Below are 17218 nucleotides of genomic sequence, written 5' to 3'. Positions count from 1 at the left end.
TGTGTACACATGGTGTGTGTGTACCTGTGTGCAGACTTCTGCCCCCCCCTTTAAAGATTTATTTATTTGAAAAGCAGAGAGATCTTCATCCATTGGTTCCCTCCCCAAATGGCCGCAACAGCTGGAGCTTGGCCATTCTGAAGCCAGGAGCTGGGACTGGAACCAGCACTCATGTGGGCTGTCAGCGCTGCAGGTGGCAGCTTCACCTGCTACGCCACAGCACTGGACTCACCCCCTCATTTTTTTTTTTTTTTTTTTTTTTTTTGGACAGGCAGAGCTAGACAGAGAGAGAGAGAGAAAGGTCTTCCTTTTTCCGTTTGTTCACTCCCCAAATGGCTGCTACGGCCGGCGTGCTGCGCTGATCTGAATGATCTGAAGCCAGGAGCCAGGTGCTTCCTCCTGGTCTCCCACGCGGGTGCAGGGCCCAAGCACTTGGGCCATCTTCCACTGCCCTCCCGGGCCACAGCAGAGAGCTGGACTGGAAGAGGAGCAACCGGGACAGAATCTGGTGCCCCAACCGGTTCTAGAACCCCGTGTGCTGGCGCCGCAGATGGAGGATTAGCCTAGTGAGCCACGGCGCTGGCTCACCCCCTCCTTTAAAAAAAATTATTTACTTATTTGAAAGGCAGAGTTACACACACACATACACACACACACACAAACCAACCAACATTTGCTGCTTGGCTTCCCAAATAGCTGCAGCAGCTAGGGCTGCCCCAGGCAAAAGCCAGGAGCCTGGAACTCTATCCAGATCTTGCAGGTGGGTACAGGGGTCCAAGGGACATCTTCCACTGCCTTCCCTGGCACATTAACAGGGGCCTGGATTGGAAGTGGAGCAGCTGGGACATGAGCTGGTGCCCATATGGGATGCCAGCATTGCAGGTGGTGGCTTTATCTGCTTGCAATGCTGACTGCTAAAATTCTTCTTTTTAAATGAAGTCCATGACATGGGAAAATGCACCAAATACAATGCTGAGTATGAACATTCTGTTGTGAAGCTGCATACTGCACCCTAGTTAGAAGGTGATTCTAATCACCAAAATCTTTATAACCTATATCCCTGAATGGTAGGATTACACATTAGTTTTTACTTCAGTTTATGTATTTGTGTGTCCATGAGTAAAAGAGTTTATATTTAGAAGTACATTTCCATCTATATTTTTAAAATATACATTTTAAATATGCATTTATTTCATCTACTTGCAAAGCAGAGAGCAAGTGGAGGGGGGGAAAGAGAGCACGCACACACGAATGAAAATTCTTCCATTTGCTGGTTCATTCTCCAAATGCCCATAGCAATAGGGGCTGGACCAGGAGCCTCAATCCCAGTCTCTCACATAGCTGGCAGAGGTCCAAGTACTTGTGCCATCATCGGCTGCCTCCCAGGATGCACTGGCAGGCAGCTGATATGGGATGAGGATATCCCAGGCAGCAGCTTAATCGCTGTCCCTAAGAAGATTTTGGCCCCGTGTCTCCCAGACCTTGGCCATGCTCTGCTCCTGGTTTGAGCGGTCAGGCCCATCTGACTCCTTGTTCACAGGTGTTCCTCCGCCATCTTCCAGAGGACTTCGCTGCTGCAGTGAAGGAGTACAATGCCAGGATTCGGAAGAGCTTTGGTTCCTTCCTCCTGACCGTTTCTAAGCTGGCTGATGGGAGCCAGGAATACCGACTCCCTCTTTCAGAAATAGGTAAGAGGAACAGAAGGCCCATAAAGTAAAACATATCTAACTATGCTGAGATAAAACGGAAGTTTGGAAGATAAAGACATAACTATTGCAAGAGAATATACAAAAAAAAAAAACCCTAAAAGTCCTTCAGTTTATGCTGTGGAAATTTTACCCTGATAAAAATCTTTTATTGTCTGGAATTAGGTAAGTCACTGTAGATTTCATTTAACACTAAATGCTTAAAATAGTTCTATTTTCTTCTGGCACAATCATGAAGAAGCACCCCCTTGCCTAGTCTGAATTTATTATAGAATATTTCTTTACCTATTGATATTATTTGTCCTTTAGTGGATATTGACACTCTCCACTTAGTTCAACTTTTCAATGTGAATAGCTTTGAAACTATGAGAAGAGGCATGTTGGCATATTTCTTTAGGACCATCAGTGCGTTGTGACTCCCTCAGTACAAAGTGGGCGGTGAGGGAGATAAGGCATCGCCCATCTGATTCAGGAAGGGAGAAAACTGCACGAGAAAGAAAATGACAAAAATATAAAGAAAAATAATGAATCTATGACAAATAAAGGTTCTGGAAGCAGGTCATGCACTCAGTGTCCTTAGCAGGGAGACAGAGAGAGCTAAGAAGATGTGGGAATGTGGCAGGATTCTGTTTTCATCCACTTCCTGTAGAAACAAGGAGAAAACCGTGGTTCTGGTGGGCTGCTTTGACTTCTTCCTATTTCAGGATCCATGATTATATTGGAATATGGAAGGCGTGTGAGGGACAAGGCAAAATGTTGGCCTTTTCAGCCAGGGAGTGAGAAGTTCACCAGTCATGGGTCAGTTTCGTGGGAAAGAACCCAGTGTCTCCGAGCCATGGCTGTCATCCAGAATTGGAGGGGTGTGGTGCAGTGGGGCGGTGATCTCCTTTTCCTCTGGGGTGACTTCTGGGGTTGGTAGGGTGAGACCCTTCCCCGCCTCCATGGATGTCCGGATCCTCATCTGAGGAGCCTGAATGTTTTGTGGCAAAGGGAGGATGAAGCCTGCAGATCGAATCACATCTTCTGATCTGCTGCTCTTGGCTTGGGGAGACACGCAGACTGTCTGGGTGGACCTGATCAAGTTGAAGAGGGAGGCAGGAGCATCAGAGTGAGAGGACATGGCATGGGAAGAGTTAACCGACCAGCTGGCTCTGAAGGTGGGAGGAACCAGAGAGGCAGCTTCTAGGAGCCCTCCCAGGACGCCCAAAAAGAACAAGCAGAGAGCCCTGCTTATGACTTGTTTTAGCCCAATGACACCAATTTCCACCTTCTGACAGATTTGGCTTACGTTACGCCACAAAGGTGGTGTCCGTTTCTTACATCAGCATTAGGAAACTAATAGAACTTCCAAGAAGAGCCATGTGAACAAGAGATGACAAGTAACAGGCAGCATGTTTTTGCTGTTGTTGAGGTGAAATTCATGTGGCATACATTAACTTCTTTAAGATGTATAAGCCAGAGGCATTTGATACAGTCAGATTGTGCAACCCCTCCCTCAGGTTGCTGTGTGTGGCTACGGGATTGGCTTGGTCCAGCTTCTTGCCCCATCACAGGAAGGAATTCAAGGAAGAGACGTAGGTAGAGGCTAACAGACAAGCAAGATTTATTTACGTGAGAAGTGAAAGTATACAGGAAGGAGTGCAGGCAAAGCCAGGAGAGAGAGTTGCAATCAACATGGCTTGGGGGCTGTCTTTTTATACCATTTGGAGGCATAGGGGCTGTGGGCCTTAATCAGACATTCAAATTCGTGGAGTTTGGAGTTTGGAGTGCCACCTGCTTCCTTGCCCTTTGCAATCAGAAGTGTCATGCTGTCAGGTGTGTGATGGGAACAGGAGTGTCACCCATGGTAACATTAGTGACCCTGTGTTGAGCTGAAGATCATCATGGGGGCACAGCCTGCAGCCATATTGAGTATTTCTAGCTGGCACTGGTTCTAAGTTGCAGCACTGCAGAACCTGCAGTCCTCCGCTACACAGAAGGGGTGGGGGGCTGTGCATGGAAAGGGGATTTGAGTGGTGTGGGGGCAGGCAGTTTGGTAAGTGTGGGCCAGATCGTCACAAGGGCTGGAGCCGGCAGTTCCTCTCTGCTCTTGCTATCTCCCTGCCTCCGTCAAGATGATCATAAAGGTTAAATGTCAAAGGATTATTCTTTATAGGAAAAATAAATCCAAGTTATACATTTAATTGTGGAGGCTTAAGGGTCAGGCATTAAACCTTGGTGTTCATAGTCCCCTCCTAAAGTTGGAATCAAATGAGCAATTAATGTGGGAGTCCTAGGGATGAGACTGAGTAAGAGAACATGGTTTTCACGTTCAGTGAAATAAAGCAAAGCCCTGAGTAGAACACTTGCCCGTCCCCCAGGTAGAACTACAGTGCCTGTCTCTTTTAGATGAACAGAGAAGACAGTAGAATCTATCTCCCTAGTGGTCACATGGACCTGAAATACAGAAAGATCAAAGAAAGGCACAGACTGATGGGGGACGACACAGAGAAGTGTGTGTTAAAAAAGTAAAGAAAAAAGAGACAAAAGCGATGTAGAGACAATCGGAGAGAGAGAGATGAGAAACAAACACAGGAAGATTGTCAGACAGATGGAAATGGAGATGTAAATAGATAAATGCATGGATAGAACGACAGAAGGAGAGAGACAGGAACACAAAGTACAGAGAAAGCTGTGAGGGAAAGAGGAACAGAGGATGGGGTGGGCTTTCGGTGCAGCCGTAAAGTCACTGTTGGGACACCTGATCCCACATCTGAGTGCCTGGTTCAAGTCCCAGCTACTCCACTTCCCATCCAGCTTCCTGCTAATGCACAAGCTGGGAGGCAACAGATGATGGCTCAAGCACTTGGGTCCCCACCACCCACGAGGGAGACCTGATGCAGCTCCAGGCTCCTGGCTTTGGCCCCGTGCCAACTGTTACAGGCCTTTGGGGTGTGACTCAGTAGATGGAAGATTCATGTCTGTCTCTCCACCTTTCAAATAAAATAAAAAGAAAGCTTTTAAAAAGAGGAAGAAATGGGGCAAGGAGGAGCAGAAAGACAGAGAGGAAACAGAAGAGAGCGAATCATTCACAGAGGGAGAGCAGGACACATGGGATCCAAGAAATCAGCACACTAGAAGCACGGAAGGAAGACATGGGGACAGTGGAGAGAGAGAGAGAATGATTTGATTGGACGTTGAGTATCTCCCTCTACCAGACCCACTGTTCAGGCCTGCAGTGAGATGGGTGAGCTGCACAGGGACCGGAAGTGTCCCTCCCCACTTTTGCCTCCTGGTGAGGGAAGTGGGACTTCCTTGCCATCCGCGGGTGTATGCACAGTAGAGTTAACACAGGAGAGTAGGCGGTGAAGCCAGCTTTAACTCCATTACGCGAAACTTGGCAGCTGTAACACTCCCCTGCGTCTTGAGAGGAATCTGAATATGAAGCCGTTGTAGAGGGCAGGTAGGTGACCCCGGTTTTTGAGCTCAGGTCCTTGGATCCAATAGGGCTCAATGAAGCATCTGCATCCCCCTTAGTAAACAGTGTCCACATAAGTTCGCAGTAGGTGGACGCACGGAGCCGCCACATGGGACCACCGAGTGGTAGAGCCACTAGCAGATGCTAGAATGAGTTTGGTTTAGGGAGAAGAAAGTCTTCACAGTGGTGATCCAGCAATACAATCCCCAGAGTGTTTGCTTAAAACAAACCTCCAATAAATTTTCTGGTAATAATGGTATAAATGAATTTGATTAGTTTCAAATGGTTTATGTTTCATAGGAGAATGGTTTTCCATTTGCTTCTTCCTAGACTTTTCAGGTAAAGAGCGTGAAGACTCTGAGCTGGTGTCTCATCTGATGCCCGGGACTGAGAGCAGATCTGCTGTCTCCCCATTTGCTTGCCTGTCCAATATCACGGATCAGGATTTGTTTGGTGTTCACATGACAAATGACGTAAGTCCGTTTTGTTGTGACAATTTCTTTCATTCTGTTTATTCATCGATGAGAAATAGCCTTTATCTGATTAGAACACTAGGTCAGTGTCTCATGTCTGAATAGTGATGCTTCCCAGTGGCGTGGGAAAATACTTTTAAAATAAAAAATACCAGGAAAACAGGGAGGTTTCTCAGTCACCGTGGCATTAGTCAGCTTTTCGATACTACAGTGAAATACCAGAGGCAAGGAAAAAAGTTTGTTTAGCTCACAGGTTTGGAGGTTCAAGTCTGGGGACCTGGTGCAGACCCTGGTGAGGCTCTGTATTGTGTGTGCAGGAAAGATCATGTGGTGAGCTAGGAAGCAGAGAGCCTGGGCCCGAGCTCAGGTGTTTGGAACAACCCGCATCACCTGAAGGCCTTCCACTCAGCCCCACCTCCTAAAGGTTTCCCCTCCTCCTAATGCCACCACCTTAGGGAACAGGCTTCTACCATGGGGGCCTTTTGGGGACATGCGACATCCAAAGCCATATCCGGACCACAGCAGCTGTATGCACTGCCTCTCATAAGCCCCTGCTACTCCAGGTGTGAGCCAAGGAGACCTGGCCGTCCACGTCACCTGCCAGCAGTGCAGTCTCGGGAGCGTCTCTGGGTTTTACGTCCAGAGTGCACACTGGAGTTAGATCCTGCTGTCAGTCATTCGAGGGCAATGTGTTTTGTTTCTGTTTTTATTTTTATTTTTTATGTCTGAACGCATAGAGTGGTGTGTGGTGCAGCATGGAGATGTGAATGATTCAGTATGAGCCAAAGCGGTCACTGTGGCATGGTCAGACTTCCAGTCCTGACTGTCCCCGGACAGTTTATTCAGGTAGCAAGTTGACAGAAAATGAGCCCTGATGACTGGGACTGTGTCACTTGCCACGATCTGGTCATTGTGTCCTGGAAAGCAGTATAAGAACAGATATTGTGGAGTGTGGGGAAGAACAACACTCTCACTGTGTGTTGTTGCCAAGATAAAGCTTGGACATTCAGAAATATTTTCTTCAGGGAGAATTAATCTAAGAAATATTTGTAATATGTTTCTGAAGTTGTAAAAGTGGCCGTGTAAATTCTTTTACTTATTGAAAGGCAAAGTTACAGAAAGAGAGAAATAGAGAAATATATAGAGAGAAAATCTCCCATCTGCTGATTACTCCCCAAGTGGCCGCAATGGCTGGGGCTGGGCCAGGCCAAAGCCAGGAGCCCAGAACCTTCCCCAGGTCTCCCACATGTGTGCAGGGGCTCAAGTACTTGGGCCATCCTCCACCACCTTCCCAGGCGCTCTAGCAGGGAGCTGGTTTGGAAGCAGAGCAGCTGGACCGCGAACAGGTGCCCATATTGGATGCAGGCACTGAAGGCAGTGGCCCAACCTGGTACACCACAACAAAGGCCTGACCATGTAAAATTAATTCTAAATAAATTGGAGCCATCATTTCCATGCTTTTAAAAACAGTTTTGATATTTTATCTGGTCAGTTATATTATAGTTTTGGGAAATTTGGTACACTGTTTACTGTCTGATACTAGTACTAAACATGTATTGAGTTATTGTTTTATTTTAAATGATTTATTTATTTGTGAGGCAGAGTGACAGTGGGGTGGGGTGAGAGATGCTGGCTCATTCTCCAAAAGGCCATAGAAGCTGGGGATGGGCCAGTCAATAGCCAGGAGCCAGGAGCTTCTTCTGGGTCTCCTATGTGGGTGCAGGGGCCCAAGCTCCTGGGCCATCCTCCACTGCTTTCCCAGGCACATCAGCAGGGATCTGGATGGGAAGCAGAGCAGGTGGTCTAGAAAAAGCACTTCGATGTGGTGAGCCTTTATTGCAGGTGAGACTTAACCTGCTGTACAACGCTGCCTCCTGGGTTACTGCTTTAACTAGCTACCGACAATGAACCATGGTGACCAGATTTTATAATAAAGGTCACTTTAAGAGAAAAATGTGAGTAACCTGAGGCCTCTGTGTACCCCCAGGCTATCTTACGAACACTCAGTGTGGATGTCAGCAATGTTCCTCTCCTTTGCTTGAACAAACGGGATCAAAGTGGCTGGAAGTATTTCTTGAACGCCTATGCACTGGACTTCTACAAGCATGGTTCCCTGTTCTCACTGGCTTCAGACAACTGGTATGACTGCTCCTACTTTAACATGCTCCAGATACATCTGTGTGTTTGTGTAATGGAGGTTAAGGGGGCTGATGCATTGCTATGGTTTCTGTGGCATTAATTTTAAGATGCAGTGTTTAAGAAGGATAATTAAGAGGCAGTTTGTTTTGAACAATTACAAGGTTTTTTTTTCCTAGAGATGAAGTCTACATGACATAAAATTAACCATTTTTAAGTGAGTAGTACAGTGGCTTTAGGTATATTTGCAGCATTGTGCATGCACTGCTGCTATCTAGTGACAAAACATGCTCATACCCCCAGGGAAAGTCCCTGACCTTCAAGGAATAGTTCCTGTCCTCTCTCTGACACTGCCAGTCTGCCCTCTGGCTCCGTGGGTTTGCCTTGGTCTGGGTGTTTACTATGAAGGGAATCACGTGGCTGTGTAACCTTGCGTGTCTGGCTTCTTTCACTGTAATACTCCAGTGTCCATGCTGGTGCAGGTTTCAGTACTTTGGTCCGTTGTAGGAGGGGTCTTCCAAATGTTCTTGGCAGATGCATATTATGAAAAGAATGCCTGCCTGGATTTCAAAATATTTTTTTGAATGAAAGTAAACGTTTTGTTTTATTTCATTTTTTCCCCAAACACTTTATATTTGTCTTTTATTTGAGAGGCAGAGAGAAGAGACAGAGAGGGATCTTTCATTCACTGATTTACTCCTCAAATGCCAAATATGGCCGTGGCTGGGATCTTAGTCCAGGTCTCTCATGTGGGTGACAGGGACCCAATAACTTGAGCCATTACTGGTGCCTCCCAGGGTACACGTTAGCAGGCAACAGGAATCAGGAATCAGCCAGAACTCAAACCCAGGCACTCTGAGATGGGATAAGACCATCCCAAGCAGCATTTTCACTGCTGCGCCAAATGCGTATCACTGTGTTTTATTTTTGCAGACTTCTTGAAGTGTCCTCGTGTGTACATACACAGTTCTTTTATGTAGTTGAACATTTGGGTTGTTTCCACCTTTGGCAGTTGTGAGCACTGGTGCTATGAACATGCATGCACACGCGTTGCTTTGCATTCCTGTTCTCAATTCTTTTGGATCTGTATGTAGGGATAGAATTGCTGAGTCATGTTAACTCAATGTGTACCATTTTGAGAGACTGAAAATTGTTTTCCACAAAAGTAAACCAGGTTCCATGAAAGTAAACATTGCCCCAGCAATGTACAAGGATTTAAATTTCTCCACCATCTACCATGCTTGTTATTTCATTTTTCTCCTTTATTATAACCATGGTGGTAGGTATCAAGGGGTATCTCATGGTTCTGATCTAAATTTTTCTAAATACTAACAATGCTGAGCATGTGTTCATACACTTGCATGTCATTTGCACCATGGTGTTAAAATTATCCCCTGTGTTAACCTTCTCCAGAGAAAGAGTATCTGTCTAGCAAGTCCCTTTGTATCTATCATCCATCTATCATTTAATTTTTTATTTAAGGAGTTGGCTCAAATGATTATGGAGACTACGAAGACCCAGCCAGAGACCCAGGGAAGTCAGTGCTGTAAATTCTAGCTTGAGTCCCAAAGCCTGAGAACCATGAACTCCTGATAGTTCAGGTTCGAGTTCAAGAGTGGATCAGCATCTCGGGCAGTCAGGCCGAGAGAGAACGCATTCTGCCTTCCTCTGCCTTTTGTCTGTTGAGACGTTGTCATGGAGTATTGAAAACTGATGAGGAATTGCTGGAAGAAAGTTTATTTGAGAATAAAGAGTATACTAAAGCAGTGTGTGTTGGGGGAATTAAAAAACTACGACGACCATGGTGACAAGGTCAACAACATGTACATGCCTAAGGCAGAAGGTTCGCTCAGGGAAAGCGTGAGATGAGCCTACGCTTTCACCTCTCGCAGGTCTCTAGGAACAGTGCAAGAAGGGAGTGAATTTAAGACAAAGATCAAAAACGGAACCAGACAGACGGCAGCAGGTTGTTAGATTGCCTTGCCGTGTTCTCAAGGAGTGCCTGCTGCTTCTCTCTCTCTGAGTGCCGACGCAGGCTCCGCAAGGGCAAGTGCCTCACCCCTCCTTCAGGCGGCCCCTGGACAGCTCAGAACTGACAGGGCGGCTCCGCTCCCCCTGCAACCAGGGAACAAGGGCCCCCACAGCGAGCATGGGCTGCTGTCTTCAACAGTGCCCCTGAGCTCAAGGGGAGGATGGAGGAGGGGGAGTAAAGATGTCACAGTTTTCCCGCCTTTTTCTTGATTCAGAGTTAAGCCTTTGTTTCCCAGAGTCTGATAAAGCTGACTGATAGTTTTTGCCTGCTCTCTATTTTATGCTTTTACTAGGGGATGTGTCCTTACAGCAGCCCACTCTGTCTCTCACTGACTCTCCCGTACTGGACACTGTAATATTAATTCTGGTAATATCAATGCCCTAATATACAAGAGCATGGAAAGTTGTGTCTTTTTTTTAGCCAAATGATGAGCCTGTTTACCAGGCTACCTGGAGCTGAACGCAGAAGCAAAGCATTGGCCCTGCCGAGGGCAAGCCAGAGACTGCGCGCTCCCAGAGCTGCGTTGACAGTGTCTCTGGACAGGCCGACAGTGCAGCATCCATGGATTACTCCCCCTGCTTCGGGGGGCACACCAGAACCCACTTCATTCCCTCACGTGTCATTTTACTCTTGTTTATCTGTAGGTTGAACATGGGCGATGCTTTTCACTTAATCAGAGACTTCACACTGACCATTCAGTCCATCAGGTACCGTACACTTCTCAGTGTTGGAAGCCCATAGAACCAGTTAAACATCTCTAGGCACACATCACAGTGCTAATAAACACTGTATGTTTTTATACAGAATTTCACTAAGTGAGCTGTGCGGTGATGAGGATGACAATGTTGTGTTAGCATTTCAACAACTGAGTGATGCCTTCAGTAAGAAACTTTGGAAACGAAGATGACGCTGTCTGTGTTAAACCAGGTCCTAGGAACTTCCTGGAAGATGAAGACGGCTAAGAGCTCCCTGCACCTTAGCGCTTCAGGAAAGAGGCTTGCAAATGGCTGTGCAGGAACCACCCTTTCCCATAAGACTCTGATAAGACACCCAGCATTCCCTCGCTTCCCTGTGCCAATGCTTGATTCTCCCTCCAAATTCCCATTCATGTCTCCCAAAAAAGCCAGCTGATGTGTTTTCTTCCCTAAGCAATCTGGACATAATAGCAGTTACCTTGACCTGCTCCTGCTTGACCTTGACCTGCTCCAACTTTACTCAGGATTCTTCCCTCCTCACAGGGGTCCTGAACCGTGGCCCACCCTCAGACTAAGCCCCGCTGAGTGGCCTCTCCTTAAACAGCTCCCCAGTGACATCTCAGATGATTGTCCCCGAGCGGCTGTGCTTGCACACATCAGCTGTGACTGGCAGTGTCAGCCCAGGATGTTCCCCGAGCCACTGTTCACCTCACTCTCCCACAGCTGATTCTAGAAGTAAAATACGTTGCCTAGCTAAAGTATAGGTTGCGTAATTATTGAAAGACATCATAGCAAAGAAACCCTTTTTTTAAATACCTGAATTCTCAACAGAATCTAACATTTTCCTTCTATGAGCATTTTAGCATGCAAAAGTAATATATGCTAAATAGCTCAAACAGTTGCTATTTTCAAATTATTTTAATTGTACTTACTTGTGGGCTGCAGTGTGATAATTTGATAGATGTATGCAATGACTATTTTGGCCTTGAAATGTTCAGATCATGAGAATTTAAAACTAGAAGTCAAGCTCGATTTAAAATTATGTGATAACAGCCCTTAGAAGGGAGTTGGAATCTTGACATTGACTTCAGAAGTCTAATTATTGCTGAGAGTTCATGTTGTACCCAAGTCCTGTAATGTGAGTGCTCCATTTCATTCCTCCTATCAGACACTTAGGCTCTGGGTACGTTCCCCCATCCCCCCCGAGACCAGCAGGAGCAAGCACACAGGGACTAGACCATATGCTGTTGAAAAAGTCCCATGTGGGATAAGCACAGTAGAACCCTCACCAGGCCATCCGGCTGGATCGCCTTGCTCAGCCTCACCCACCACCGCTCCCGACCACCCTGGTGTGTTGTCTGCTCTGGCTGAGCCCGGGAGTCTTCTGAGCTAAACTCACCTGTCCCTGCCTCTGCTTTCCTTCGTGGCTGGATTGTGGCATCAGTTTGTGTTCTCTCCCAAATCTGAGCTGAGTGTGTTGCTGACCTGCTGAATTGTGGGAGACAGAGGGAATCGGGCTTTACTGATGGCACAAAGCATTTGAGAGTCTTTGATGCCGATCTGAAGAAGTGAAGACAAAAACGTGGAGCGATGGATTTCCTCACATTGCTTGGGCAACTGATTGGCATTACGCTTGGTTGTTAAGATGCCTGGCGTTGTGGCATAGCAGGTAAAGCTGCTGCCTGCAGTGCCAGCACCCCATATGGATGCTGGTTCAAGTCCTGGCTGTTCCACTTCCAATCCAGCTCTCTGCTATGGCCTGGGAAAGCCGTAGAAGATAGCTCAGGTCCTTGGATGCCTGTACCTGCGTGGGAAACCTGGAAGAAAATCCTGGCTCCTGGCTTCGGATCAGCACAGCTCTGGCCATTGTGGCCAATTGGGGAGTGAACCAGCAGATGGAAGACCTCTCTCTCTCTCTTTGCCTCTCCTCTCTCTGTGTAACTCTGACTTCCAAATAAATAAATACATCTTTAAAAAAAAGCCTTTGTCCCACCTAGTAGTGCTTTTGTTCAGTGCCTGGCTCTGGCTCCTGATTCCAGCTTCCTGCTAATGTGGACCCCTGGTGGTGGGGGTGTGGGTGGTTGGTGATTGCTTAGGTAGTTAGATCTCTGCCATTCACATGGAGAACCAACTTTGGTTCCTGTCTCTTGGTTTTTGTCACAGATGGGAGGTCTCAGCCTGTCAGTTTCTCTGCTTCTCAAAATAAAAATTAGCAGGAGATAAGTTGCCTTTAACAGAGTGTTGTCAAATATGCATATCTTATTAGGACATCCAAGTCTCTTGTGAACTTGATATGCATATGTCTGGCTGCATTTTGCTGCTTTATATGCATTTTATTTTATTTATGTATTTTTTTATTTAGTAAATATAAATTTCCAAAGTACAGTTTATGGATTGCATTGGCTCCCCCCCATAATTTCCCTCCCACTCGCACCCCTCCCATCTTCTGCTCCCTCTCCCATTCCATTCCCATCAAGATTCATTTTCAATTATCTTTATATACAGAAGATCAATTCAGTATATATTAAGTAAAGATTTCATCAGTTTGCACCCACACAGAAACACAAAGTGTAAAAATACTATTTCAGTACTAGTTATAGCATTACTTCACATTGGACAACACATTAAGGACAGATCCCACATGAGAATTAAGTACACAGTGACTCCTGTTGTTGACTTAAAAATTTGACACTCTTGTTTATGGCATCAGTAATCTCCCTAGGCCCTAGTCATGAGTTGTCAAGGCTATGGAAGCCTTTTGGGTTCGCCGACTTTGATCTTATTCTGACAGGGTCATAGTCAAAGTGGAAGTTCTCTCCTCCCTTCAGAGAAAGGTACCTCCTTCTTTGATGGCCCTGTTCTTTCCACTGGGATCTCACTCGCAGATCTCACTTGCAAGAGATCTTTCATTTAGTGTTTTTTTTTTTTTTTTTTTTTTTTTGCCAGAGTGTCTTGGCTTTCCATGCCTAAAATACTCTCATGGGCTCTTCAGCCAGATCTGAATGTCTTAAGGGATGATTCTGAGGCCAGAGTGCTATTTAGGACATCTGCCATTCTATGAGTCTGCTGTGTATCCCGCTTCCCATGTTGGATCGTTCTCTCCCTTTTTGATTCTATCAGCTAGTATTAGCAGACACTAGTCTTGTTTGTGTGATCCCTTTGACTCTAAGTCCTATCAGTGTGATCAATTGTGAACTGAAATTGATCACTTGGACTAGTGAGATGGCATTGGTACATGCCACCTTGATGGGATTGTATTGGAATCCCCTGGCACATTTCTAACTCCACCATTTGGGGCAAGTCCGATTGAGCATGTCCCAAATTGTACGTATCCTCCCTCTCTTATTGCCACTCTTATATTTAACAGGGATCACTTTTCAGTTAAATTTAAATACCTAAGAATAATTGTGTGTTAATTACAGAGTTCAAACAATAGTACTAGAACAAAAAAATACTAAAATGGTTATGGGACATGTACTCTATAGAATACTATACAGCAGTCAAAAACAATGAAACCCGGTCATTTGCAACAAGATAGAGGAATCTGGAAAACATTATGCTGAGTGAATTAAGCCAGTCCCAAAGGGACAAATATCATATGTTCTCCCTGATTGGCGACAACTAACTGAGCATTTTATTTTAAAGACTGCCATAGGAGTTCACTTGAACTTTATTGTATTTTTACAGAAGTTTGAAAATTCCTCTAAATAGGATGATCACACAATGCATTTTCCTTGCTGTCCCAAAATACACTAAGGAAAGTCTTGAGTAGATTCCCTGTCGGGTACAGATAATTCTCATTTAAATAAAACCTATTCTGGGGCCGGCACAGTGGATTAAGCTGCCACCTGTGACATTAGTATCCCATAAGAACACCCAGCTGCTCTACCTCTGATCCAGTTCCCTGCCAGTGTACCTGGGAAAGCAGACAAAGATGGTTCAAGTGCTTGGGTCCTTGTACCCACATGGAGGACTTGGATGGAGTTCTAGGTTCCTGGCTGCTTGTGGCCATTTGGGTAGTGAACCACAGATGGAGGATCTCTCTCTTTCATTCTCTATCTCTCCCTCTGTGTTAACTCTGCCTTTCAAATGATTAAGTCTTGAAGAAAAACCAAAACACCATATTCCATGGCAATATTGTTATTATTCCATCATATACAAATTAATTCTTTGATGATCAAATAACAGGTGCAAATCCTTGATCATAGATTTTCATTCATAGATTTTGGAATAATTTTACAGACAGAAGAGAAAATTTGATCTTGTAGTTTGGTGGTGGTGTGAGTGACAACGCATGTGTCACACTCTGTGCTCTGATGTGTCTGTGAAGAGTGCCCGGCGCTCCCCATCCTCCCCTCTGTGTCAGCAGTCCTCCATGTCACCAGCACAGATGGCCAGCAGTGCCTTCTTATAGTGCCCTGAAGCAAAGTGCTGAAAAGGAAAGAAAAAAAAATACAACGTATATGAAATAAAATTGTCGGAGAAACACAGTGTTTCTGAAGTGCAAAATTAGCCTTCCCAAAATTATTCACTTTTTTTTAATCTAAAGATTTAATGTTTCTGAGAATGGTTCCCAGTGAAACCACTGAAACATAATGCTGTGGGGATAGTCAGCAGTGTGTGGGTGAAAGCGCGTTGATTGACGTCTGCTTAGCACAACAGTGACTTGCAGTAGAATTCAATCTCCTCAGCTGTAGAAAGAGCTGTCTTACATTATTATTGGTATAAATCAGGGCGGAGCCTGGGGAAAAATTGTTGCTGCATCTCCAAAGATTTAAAAATGCTCATATTCATGAATGCAGTAATCCTATCTCAGGAAATAGATTTGAAATTATTAGTTATGCTGTGTATAATAGTGAAAAACTGAAAAGCGGTGTAAAATCATGTGAGGTAGCTTAAGTATGTTACAGTTTATAGAGTGGGATACCATGATTCAGTAGAAGGATTCCTTTTATTAATGAGACATATCAGTAGTTATTTATTTTTAAAAGACAACCCAAAGCAGCCATCTATTTGGGTTGCTATAACAAAATACCATCAAGCTGGAATGTTATAAATGACAAGAACTTATTTCTCTTGGATCTGGGTGCTGGAATGGCCAAGATCAAGTTGCTGGCAGATCCGGTGTCTACCCAGGGTCCGTGCTCATATGGACAGCCGCCTTCTCACTCTAACCTCATGTGGTGAACCCCATTCTATGAAGACATTAATCCCATACAGAGGATTAGGAGACTAGGATTTCCCCATCTGAATTTTGTGGGGTCCTCCAACATTCAGACCATAGCAGCACCTACAACAAAATTTTATTCTGCGGTGGAGAATTAGGGAAGTTTTTATTTTTACTTTTTTGCTCTTCTGTAGTTTCTAAATTTCCCCAAACAATGATAGTAATAAATAAAATATGATAAAAATTTATCTTTGTTAAAAAATCAGCTATCGTATTAATGTTCTCTTGCACAATGTTGTCATGTAATTCTCATTCACGGCTTTGAATGCATCCTGAAGTTGCTCTAATTATGTGAACTCTTAGCAGACTTTGAGGTGGCTGAGATTCATTATGCTAAGCAGCTAAGACCTAGCCATTCATGTGGAGAAGGAGTTATGACCTGCATTGCTCCATGGGAAATATTTAGTGTCCCAAACGAGTTGAAGGTTTCGGAGGTTTTAGAGGTGGATGTAAGGAGAGCTTTAGCAAAGATAAAGGAATTGGATTCCCTTAACTGCTCCACCTGGGCTGCAAAGGGCCTGCAAAGTCTTCTGGATTTATGATCTCTGGGTCTTTGGGTTGTTGAATTGCTTCTGGATCACTCTTCCAATAAATTAAAGAGCTGTTTCCAGAAGTTGAAAATTTCCATTGAAAACACATGAACAAGGATACAGCCCTTAGCTCTGTGCAGATGCAAACTATGACATGTTCTCAGTGCCCCATTGCCAGCATCTTTAGAATTAGTTTGAACAAGAGGCCAAGGAGTGTTTATTTTTCACTGGGTCCTAAAAATTACATAGCTGATCTTATGTATTCTGATAGCTTTTATCAAAACCCACAGTAGAGGTTAGAGGTATCAGGATGAAGAGCTGACTTGTTTCCTTCTGATGTGTAGAGTGTTCTACAACCAGTAGTGCCAAACTTCACAGTGGCCGGTTGACAGCGTCTGGCTGGCTGCTTGCTTTCCATGGCTTGTGAGAGCCCAGCTGGACTGGTTTTAGAATCTCTTCACCATTAATATGATCTTGCTGCAAAAACGTGTTTTTCCTCATCCTGATCACACTTCAGAATTTAGCTCATAAGGTGCAATTCTAGGGCATGGATGTTTTATTTGGTTACATCTGTGATTTACCTTAGACTAAGAGGAGTCAGCTCTGTCAATTCAGGTGAAGGGGTTGTCTGTGGCTGCAAACTGTTGTACTCAAAGGCAACAGTAGTAGTTGCTCGAGTAGTAACCCAGACTGCCCCTATTAGGACTCTACCAAGAAAGCATTCAAATCAAAGCGTTTAGCACAGTCACAGTTTCAGAAACGATGAGAAGGGGGTCACGTTGCTCACACGCAGTAGACTTACTCTGATATCATGAAACAGGGATTTCCCATATCTCTCTTTGTACCGTGTTCTTATGGTCATCAAGTCTATTTCACTTCTAGCAATGAGGATCCGGATCACGGTTTTATTATGGAAACCAAAGTCCTAAAAGATACAGAAGGGGAGGGAGGTGGGTTGAGGA

General features: G+C 45.0%; 2 protein-coding genes across 2 annotated transcripts in view; one reads left to right on the top strand and one right to left on the bottom strand.

Annotated features, from left to right (window-relative positions):
* LOC127486657 (putative ATP-dependent RNA helicase DDX60) overlaps positions 1–12479 on the top strand; it is a 101313-nt gene extending 88834 nt beyond the window's left edge. Inside the window, 5 exon segments of the mRNA XM_089303228.1 lie at positions 1541–1688; positions 5494–5636; positions 7624–7775; positions 10449–10511; positions 10609–12479. Of these exon segments, the coding sequence (XP_089159354.1) occupies positions 1541–1688; positions 5494–5636; positions 7624–7775; positions 10449–10511; positions 10609–10711 (609 nt within the window). The 3' untranslated portion in view covers positions 10712–12479.
* Positions 12480–14607: 2128 nt separating this feature from the next.
* The window catches only part of LOC149124869 (annexin A10-like), a 40511-nt gene continuing 37900 nt past the window's right edge, over positions 14608–17218 (bottom strand). Inside the window, exons 9-10 of the mRNA XM_089302081.1 lie at positions 17059–17181; positions 14608–14930 (exon numbers count right to left, since the gene is read on the bottom strand). Of these exons, the coding sequence (XP_089158207.1) occupies positions 14862–14930; positions 17059–17181 (192 nt within the window). The 3' untranslated portion in view covers positions 14608–14861. The remainder of the gene's footprint in view (positions 14931–17058; positions 17182–17218) is intronic.

The sequence above is a fragment of the Oryctolagus cuniculus genome, chromosome 8 (genome assembly GCF_051225735.1).
Source record: "Oryctolagus cuniculus isolate XC-2025 breed Fujian yellow rabbit chromosome 8, ASM5122573v1, whole genome shotgun sequence".
Taxonomy (NCBI): domain Eukaryota; kingdom Metazoa; phylum Chordata; class Mammalia; order Lagomorpha; family Leporidae; genus Oryctolagus; species Oryctolagus cuniculus.
This window is presented reverse-complemented; position numbering and strand designations above follow the sequence as displayed.